The sequence below is a fragment of the Priapulus caudatus genome, unplaced genomic scaffold (genome assembly GCF_000485595.1).
Source record: "Priapulus caudatus unplaced genomic scaffold, Priapulus_caudatus-5.0.1 Scaffold1968, whole genome shotgun sequence".
Taxonomy (NCBI): Eukaryota; Metazoa; Priapulida; class Priapulimorpha; order Priapulimorphida; family Priapulidae; genus Priapulus; species Priapulus caudatus.
In genome coordinates this window covers 63,132-73,167 of record NW_014579029.1, presented here as the reverse complement: position 1 = coordinate 73,167, position 10,036 = coordinate 63,132, and the positions used below count along the sequence as shown (strand labels likewise).

Sequence of the window (10,036 nt, the reverse complement as noted above, 5' to 3'; positions counted from 1 at the left end):
GTTTTATAGCCGTGTCGGATTAGCATTTATATTATATATAGCTATAGCTGGCTGGCCTGTCATTGTCATATATACTAATACAGCCCTGGTAGGTACAAGAAGGAGTAGACAAAACACGAGTCTTGCAAGTAATTATAAAACAGTGATAGAGAAAGGGTAATGACGCGTTATCCGTGCATTTTATACTTAAAACGACAGATAACATACTTTTATAGTGAAATCTCTGTTTCCAGCGTGTGCGGCGCGCGTGCATGTGTGATGACGTGCGTGAGTGTGTGCTTCGCTTTATATCAATATCCACACGCTATATATTATATATATAGATATATATATATTAGGGTGTCCCGTGTGTATCCGTGTGCGTGCGTGCATGTGTGTGTGTGTGTGTGCGCGCGCGCGCGCGTATGTGTGTGTGTATTTGGCCCACGCGTGTATTTGTGTGGTGCGCGTATGGAAAGCGGCCACCACCTCTATAACCTACCTATTTTAATCGCGTTATACATTTTCAAAACACACACACACACACACGCCGCCTGCGCGTCGCGCACGGCAGCAGCACAGCCACACACATTTATTTATATATAAGTAAATATAATATATTATTTATGTATGAAATAATACTTTATATATTATATATATATAATTCGTCGCTCTCGGTGCGTGTACCTGACTATACACGCGGCTACCGTACGCTAATGATGATGTGATAGTAGAGATGAGTTATGTGATGTATGTGATGTATAGTTAGGATATGTTTATGGAGTGGATGTGTATATTGTGGGTGGATTATTATGTGGTATTGGTAGTATAGGTGTTTGATGGTATGTATGTAGTATAGTAGATGGAACTGTATGATGCTTGTAGTAGGAGATGGTATGTATGTAATGTATAGTTAGAATAGCACATATATGAACTGTATAGTTAGAATAGTACTATATGGTTATGTATGTAGGAGATAGTATGTATGCTATGTAGTATGTGGCAAGTAGTATGTATGTATGTATAGTAGAATGCATATATGAATAGTTATAGCTAGAAAAGACAAAAATAGTTTATGTATTCATGTAGAATAGATATGTATGTATGTATGAGTAGACTACGTATGACTGGTTATGTTATACAGGCGTTGACTCGACTAATTGACTGTGCTTGTTTAGTTACGTCTCAAACGTTTTATTTTTTTCACTTGCTGCTAACAATCTGTTTGCTGATAATGTAATGCAAGACGCAATTGACTTGTGGCTTCGTATTAGTACATCGATGAGTATATTAAACGATATGAAACTTGTTATGTACCGCTACGGCATAGGATGAATGGTATAGTAGGAAGTATGGTATGTAGTGTAAGTGTATAGTAGAATAGTATGTATGTATGTATAGTAGAATAGTATGTATGTATGTATAGTAGAATAGTTGTCATGATAGATGGATAGTAGGGAATAGTATGGTATGGCTGAGAATAGTATGGTATGTGATGTATGAGTAGAATGAGTATGGTATTGTATGTATTAGTAGAATAGGAATATCATGAAGTAGAGTAGAATTAGTATATATGTATGTATAGTAGAATAGTATGTATGTATGTATAGTAGAATAGTATGTATGTATATACCACTGACGTCACTAATGACGGTTGTTATTAGTTCAAACGTGAAGACAGGTTCACCTTTCCATTAAGAACAATGTTGGTGATATGTAATGCAAGACAATGCTTTGTGCTTTACTAATTGTATCACTCAGAGATATAATTAACGATGCATGACAAGACTTTTTTGAAAATATGATATGTATATAGTTTTAATATAATGGATACAAGTTATAACAAATTTTTTTATTTTATTTGTTTTTTTTTTTTTAATTTTTTTTTGGGTGGGGGGGTGTTAAAAAACATATACTTTTACACGGGCGCACGAGTACACATCACAAACGCTAGTACGCGCGAAGTCACGCAGCGCGAGCACGCACGCAGACAGGGCAGCGCCGCACTCAGCAGGGGCACGCAGCGAGCACACACAGTGCACACGACATGGTACTTCACATGTACGAGTGCGACAGTAGATATATGATCGGAAGACATTCCATGTTGCAATATAAACATATCATAAAAACATTCAAAAGTGGAGTCAGTTTGGCATATCTATATAATTTACTTACAGTGTTAAAACAAGTCATATTGCACCTTTCTCAGCAGTCATTGTGAAATAAGAGGACGACAACACGGACGGAATCACTGACAATATCCAAGTCGATATGCAATTTTTTTGATAATTATTAATCACAGATGTGAAACACACATATATACACTGTATATATATATATGTGTATATATATACATAAATAAATAAATAAATATATATATATATATATATAAACGGTGTATATGGAAGAATTAACCCTCAGGAAGCATGAGAACAACAACAACAACAACAACTACAACAACAGCAGCAGCAGCCTGCACCCATCAAGCGCAGCCACCACTTCGCGGTCTCCCGCATTCAGTCATCTAGCTGACACAAGATGGCGACACTCTGTTGACCCAGTGGCTCTGTGGACGGTCACTGGGCAGTCAATGTTAAGCACGTAGTTTGTGAGTGACCGGTGGTGGAGAGGGTGCCACGGCGTGCGCTGGTCTTGTATACGGGAGCGCAGTAGGATAGCAGCTGCTGTCTCTCGCCCTGCGCACTGGCTTGAACAGGATGATGGAATCGTCTCATAGAGAGTCTTAGGGAGGGACTCGTCAGTACGCACTTGTCGCGGCTCCAGCGAGCGCCCTCTAGGAACAAACCTGCGGAGCGAGACGACGACGATGGTCGATGTTAGAGCGAGAAAAAATACATACGCAGAGTTTTTAGAATATTTAGCTCATTAAGTATATTTTAGAATTAGGCCCCCCCTATATAAATCAGAGTGGTTCTACTTTAAGAGCAATATGGGGCTCCATCCATAGCTTGCCCACTCTGACCCTATATACTGATGACTTTACGAGCCACTAGGAAGGCGTTTTTCTTTTATTTTCAAGAATTCTCTCTCTATTCTATATTCGACATGACTCTCGCTCTTGACAACGTTAAGAATATGTGGCCCGAACACTATGCATGCTCCAATCTCACACACCCTCCTCCCTCCCAGTTCACCCTTCCTCCCCCCCCCCGATGTTTCAGAGACCCTAGTGTGTAAGAACACGCGGTGTAAGCCCCTCTTCGTTCTCCCTTCTCCCTTGCGGCAGCGCCAGAGTGGGGGAGGGGGAGGGGTGCCTACCTTCACATAGACTCCATCCTCCCTTGCGCCCCGATGCCCTACATTGTGTGAGAACACGCGGTATAAACCCCTCCCCGTCCCCCCTCCCTCCTCACGGCAGCGCCAGGGGGTGGGGAGGGGCAGGGGGAGGCCATGGCCAGTGGATGGCATGGGGGGGGGAGGGGTTCTACTTCACATAATGGCCATCTCTCCTCTGCTGGTCATTTCATTCCTTCAGCCATCACATGAAGTTCAATGCGTCAGCTGTCTATGGAATGTGATAGACTTGCGCGCGTATTTGCGGAGTCACCTGCAACCATGCGTGGACGCATGTGTAGTTAGCCTACGCAGCTGCACGCAACCACACTCCCGAGTCACGCACCACCAACAGACACGCACAAAACGCACCATCCACACACACACCATCACACCCCATACACACACGCCACACGCACACTCACACAACGCACGAACACACACACGAGGCGCCACACCAACATCTCATCAAGCCGCACACACGCCCACGCACGCAACGGCGCGCACGCACGCAACGGCAGCTACAATACAACATCTCCCAGCACACACACACACAGCACACAAGCACAGACACACACACACACACAGCGAAAGAGGGAGGAGAGAGAGGAGCAGTAGCAGAGAGAGAAAGAGAGACAACAGAACAAGACAGAGACAGAGACAGAGACGAGAACAGAGAGAGAGAGAGAAGAGAGAAGAGAGAGAGAGGAGAGAGAGACAAGACAGAGACCAGAGACAGAAGACAGTGTGAACAGAGACGATGAGACATGATGACGAAGAAGACGACAGGGGGTGGCGTGGGGTGAGACAGAAGACGAAGCGAGACGAGAAGAGAGGAGAAGGATAGAAGTAGAGAGAGAGAGAGAGAGAGAGTAGATGAGCAGGAAGAGGGGGAGTAGGTGGAGAGAGAGAGCAGGTAAGAGAGAGAGAGAGAGAGAGAGAGAAAGAGGAAGCAAAGAATTAAGAGAGCGAGTGTGAGAGAGAGCGAGACAGGATGGGAGATGACCTACCTGTAAGAAGGACGGTTGTGATGTGGTGAAGGTAGATATCTCTCAGAATCCCAGGAAGCACGGTGCGGGGAGTTTGCCGCTGGCTTGCGGTCGGATAATTGGTCATTGCTGAGAGTAGAACCTTCAAGGCGCCGTATAGCCACCGAAAAAGCATCAATACGCACCGCATGGTAAGAGCACATCTGAACTCGACGGTTGGGGGTCCGGCGAGGGGGGGGTGAACACCGCCATCAGGCGCAACCACCACCAGGTACCCATACACCCGTGTATAGGAGAGATCGGAGGGGGAGAGATCCATCTAAATCATGGCGACCGTGGCACGAGACAGCCAAGGGGATGCACCGAAGAAGCAGGCTCAACCAGGGTACGAGTGAACACCGCGATGTAGGAGAGCACATCTCACCAGTGTCACAGCGCGAACGATCCAATCACGCGAAAGGCAGGTGGGCGTGCGAGCGCAGGTAACAAACACCATGTAGAGAGCCATCTACCATGTCACAGCGCGACACAATCACCCAACCACCACCAGGTAACAAACACCATGTAGAGAGATAGAGAGAGCATCTACCACGGTCACTGCCCATTACCACACAGCGCAGCCACACACAGACAGAGGGATAAAAACAGACGAGCTGTGAGCTTCATCCTAGATTTCATGAGTCACTGTTTCTGAAAGCTGTACTGAGTCAGTACAGTAAAGGTTGCAGAGCAATGGAAAAAACGATCTCATGAGACGACGGAAGACTGCCGATAGCGGCCGTATGTGACAAGGATGCACAGTAGGATTTTTGTAGAAATTTAAAAGACGATACAGGTTCTTACTTAGTCTTCTACAAATAGCGATGGTTGCAACATGGTTCATCATGAAGAGTAGGGAGTGTGAGATAGTAGTGCGGGGGCTAGTGCGTAAACTTTTTAACAGTTAGACGGTGACGCGCAGCAAACACACAACTGCAGCAGGGTGTCCAGCACCAGCACCAGCCGCACACACACGCATGCACGCACACACACGCACGCACACATACACGTGAGCCAGCCGCTGTGTACCCGGACTCAGCATGGGGCTTCACGTAACGGTGGCACATATACACACGCACCACGACAGCACACAACCACTGCATCTTGCACCACACATGCGAACACACACTAGGACCGACCCTTCACCTCTCACGGACACGTACCACACACATAGACACACGCAAAACACAAACACTACCACGCACACAAACAACACACACACCATCACACACACCACACACACGCACCCGCACGCACGCCTCCTACGCCTTGCTAAGAAGGGGGGTCGCTGACATAGCTGCCGAGTGGTTTTGAGTGACGGGTAGGACTTGGCAGCCCACGAGGCGGGTAGCTTCCCCACCAGCATGCTGTTAAACACTTCCTCCAGCTCAGATGACATCACAACCAGACCTAGACAAGAATCAAACACCCTCCATCATCACAATAGTACAGGAGCCACAGGAGCACATGAGTTAAGCTTCTTAAAGATTGTGATTCACTACTTGAGATAGGGTACCCATCTCTATCGACATGTATCTGGCCTCCATCTTGAATTTCAAAATGTCCATTAAATCCATTATACTTCATTATTCTTAGCTGCTGCACTACCCGCCTCTGCACACTTCATCCTTCATCGCTCCATCACTCATCTATACCGCTAACTAACCAAGAGTAACAGGGCGAATATGGCGTTATCGCTCCATCCACCGTAATCAATTCCATACACAGGCAACTGGTTCGTGCAGAGACTGAACGAGTGAAATGGATGATTACAATGAAGAAAGAACTAATGTCATTGTAGCGTATTCGGACGAAGGAACTCGCAGCTGAGAGTAATTTGCGCAAGCAGCTCTCAGCTTAGGTGAACACATCGTCGCTCCGCCCCTCCCCCCTCCCCCGCCCCGCATCGCACCCTTCCCTCCTCCCCGCGCACCTGCTTCGCGCTCACCTTTGACTGCTTTTCGGTCGCAGCCGTCCTGAAGGCTTGTTCGACCACGCGGATAGAGCTGTGAAGCGATGACGTCTCCTGGCCTCCATACCGTGGTGTTTCATCGCCTCCGTGTCAACACCACCGTATTGCTTCGAATCACCTGCCACGTAGTTACCATGTACAGTCATCGCGTTGGCGTATCGGCAGGGAACCAAGTTCACAGAAGTCAAAAGCGTTACCAAGCACTCGCAAATCACACTTGCTAATTTATTGCAAATGTTTGCCATACTACAGGTTCGCCCCCGGTCGACGCTAACATACATGATTATGACTACATTTAGTTTCTAACCATGGGTCTCATCCTATAAAGTGGCCCTATCGCCATCCATGCTCACCATTCTCAGTCACCTTCTCCATGTGTAATCAGCGCGTTGCTGAGGCTTAGCGGCAAGGTCTACTGTTATGATAGTCACCCGGACAGACCGCGCCGGCCCGGAACTCGTCGCGCGGCAACGTCACAGGGTGTCAAAACACACTATAACGCAGACGAACACACTCCACATAGCACCATAGTATAATCTATCGCGCATCGTCCTTATACACTATATGGTATCGATATTTGTACTGGATCGGTACTTCACGTTATTATAGCTATATAATATAATATATATATATATATATATATATGTGTGTGTGTGTTTGTGTTCAAAACGTTATGCTATATATTATGTCAATTCGTCTAGTCATACACCACACGTACGCTCTGTTAGTCACACACACATACACATACACACACGCACGCACATGCACACATGCACGCACGCTCATGCGCACACGCACACGCACATATGTATGCTCGAATACGAGTAACGATATATAACGTAGTGTTACTATGTATATATTGAGTACATTAGCATATTATTATAGTACCACAGCACACACACCTGCTGAGTTTCCTGATTGTCCTTGGTGATGTCAGCATTTTCATGCAGTCCAAACACCTCTGGATGAGGAATAAGTGGGAGAGTTCTAATGTAGTCCAAGTAGTCCTGGTATTCGCCAACAGGTGGCGCATAGTACGTCCCACTGGGTGAGACCTGTAGTCGTTTCTCTCAAACAAGATCCTGTGTAAGACGTGTCAGCAGTCTATATTGGGAACGCAACTTGTTGAAAATGACTGTAGGGTTAACAAGTGTAAAAACAAGTGTGAAAATCTTCACAGAAATGTGCGAAAAGCAAGAGATTCAAACCCCCATAAAAATCCTGTTTTGCAGCTGAGAAATACTACATTATTTACAATATCACACTTAATTACAATACTTATCACATGTATTGTAATCTTTATATGAACATTTCTCTCTATGCCACACACCGGCTATAAGACATGAGAGCAGTGATATAAGCAGACGCCTGTCCTTGTCGTCGGGTGACTCTGCCCGCCATAGTTACACTCTCCCGTGAGGTAAGTCAGCGCCTCTAGTGGCAAATCCTCATAGTCATCAAAAACATCTGCAACGAAACGCAGATAGTTACCAACCATAAACTCTCTTTCCTGATTCAAATGAACTGAGAAAAGCTTTACAGTGTTTGACTCGGTTTACACTAGATTTATTCTTCAACATTTGTGCTTTGTAGCCCATTTCTCAGTGCTTACACCATTACTAAAGCTAAAAGTTCGCTACTGCTGCTGCTGCTGCTGCTGCTGCTGCTGTTGCTGCTGCTACTGCTGCTACTGCTGTTATACTGCTGCTGCTACTGCTGTTATACTGCTGGTATACTGCTGTTGCTACTACTACTGCTGTTATACTGCTGCTGCTGTTGCTGCTGCTACTGCTGCTGCTGCTGCTACACTCTCACCTGCACTTGGGTCATGCTGATGCGCAGATCTGAGTCGTTGAATTCATACGGGATGTTCCATCCGAGCGGTCCAAACTTCCTCCTCTCCTGTACGAGCGCGTGGAAGAAGCAGAGACCAAACAGCAGCTTCTGCCAAGCCTACACAACAACAACAACAACAACAACAACAACAACAACAACATCGTTATGTTACCAAGTACCACTGACCGCCTACCCAACTCAAATTAACCTTTATATCCTTAACATTAGGGCCACTCATATATACCATAATACTCATATAATGTTACCATGTACAATTAACCCACCACCCGTGACCCCCACCCACAATTAACATCAACATCATTAACATATTAGTTCTACCGATATAATAAACATAATACTCATAAAGTTACCATGTATAGTATCGACTTTCCTTAATCTTACAACACTTAATAAAAAATTGACTCTCGTCAAATTTTACCAATACTAAACGTTAAAATGAAAATATAAATTACATTACATAGATGAAAATATAAATTACATAAAAGTCACCAAAAAATATAATTAAAACGAAACAGACTCATAAGCGGAATAAAACCGAGAGGGACGCGAGATAGAGGGAGCCACTCGTGCACACCTGCGTCTTGTTGCAGGCGACGAAGAACTCGGCGTCGGATATCGGGTCGTTGAGGTAGGAGCGTAGCAGGTTCGCTCGCAGTCCCTTCGGCGGTTCGTTCGTCATCTTCACTCCGTTCTGCAGGATGGAGACTGGGAACTGTTCGGACGGGTAGCTGGTCAACCACAGCCGGAAGTTAGTGTGAGTCCGCTCCGGTACTATCACCTGCCGGCAGGAACACGCGTGCGCGTGCGGCGGTTAGGATGGGATGAGCGGACTAATGTAGACTCAAGTGGGTCACTCGAGTGAAATGCCGCCAAAGTGTCCCTTACATGTACAATTTGCTATTTGCTGTATATAATATGTCATTTAATGCAAGCAATTTATAGATTGATACAGATAGCTTACAGGTACACGTACTTGTACAACGTTCCTTCTGCTATATGTAATGTATGTCATAATACATACGTGTAAATGTATGTTGTACAATGTACATGTACATTACGTGTACATAAACATTTACATGTACATGAACGTGTACAACGTTTGTTTTGCTATATATATAATATAAGTCACAAAACATGCGAATTATAACTTATATATACTGACGGTAGGCTGTGAAAGATTTACATGTACATATTATTGTACAACGTTCCGTCTGCTGTAGTTAATACATGTCACAATACATGTGAACAATAACTAACAGACTAACGATAGGTTGTGAAACATCAGTCGTTCGGCGCGACACTTACCTCCTCACATATCTTCTCTAGTTTCGGCATCCAGCTCGTCGCCAGGTGGCAGTTCTGTAGCACGACCCACGATCCGTTCTTCAGCGCGGCTTCGATCATACGCTCAGCGATGGGCCCCTGTAAAACACACCCACGTACGCCACGTCGTCACGCATGTGCCCCACAACCACTGCGATCGCGAATAACCAAGCAACCAAACACCGTCAACACCGCGAGATGCTCTGACTCGACTCCCCACGCTACACACCTGCCCCTGTCCCAGCGAGATGGTCTGTATCATGTTGCCACGGTAACCCATGTCGTCGCCGGTCTTGAGGAGGGCTGCCATCGGGTCGGCTCCCGGTGACAGGATGAAGATGAGAGGCATGCAGCAGGTGGAGTCGGCGTACGATCCTGCGAGGTCAAAGGTCGGAGGCTCGATGTACGACTTGCCCATGTTGTCAACGATGAATCTCTGAGTGTGGGAGGAAGCGGGTTTTCGTTTTACTGGCAGTGTATACATACATATATACATACACATGTACATAAACATACATACATATATACATGTACATAAACATACATACATATATACATGTACATAAACATACATACATATATA

At 45.5% G+C, this 10,036-nt stretch overlaps 1 protein-coding gene across 1 annotated transcript in view; it reads right to left on the bottom strand.

The window, feature by feature from the left end:
• Positions 1-2,123: 2,123 nt before the first annotated feature.
• Positions 2,124-10,036, bottom strand: part of LOC106817997 (dynein heavy chain 3, axonemal-like) — a gene marked incomplete at its 5' end in the record, with an annotated part of 64,361 nt that continues 56,448 nt past the window's right edge. Inside the window, 15 exon segments of the mRNA XM_014822700.1 lie at positions 2,124-2,527; positions 2,530-2,567; positions 2,569-2,701; positions 2,703-2,738; positions 2,741-2,785; positions 5,591-5,612; positions 5,614-5,711; positions 6,640-6,685; positions 7,176-7,330; positions 7,565-7,661; positions 7,664-7,774; positions 8,095-8,226; positions 8,705-8,908; positions 9,436-9,552; positions 9,683-9,921. Of these exon segments, the coding sequence (XP_014678186.1) occupies positions 2,496-2,527; positions 2,530-2,567; positions 2,569-2,701; positions 2,703-2,738; positions 2,741-2,785; positions 5,591-5,612; positions 5,614-5,711; positions 6,640-6,685; positions 7,176-7,330; positions 7,565-7,661; positions 7,664-7,774; positions 8,095-8,226; positions 8,705-8,908; positions 9,436-9,552; positions 9,683-9,921 (1,505 nt within the window).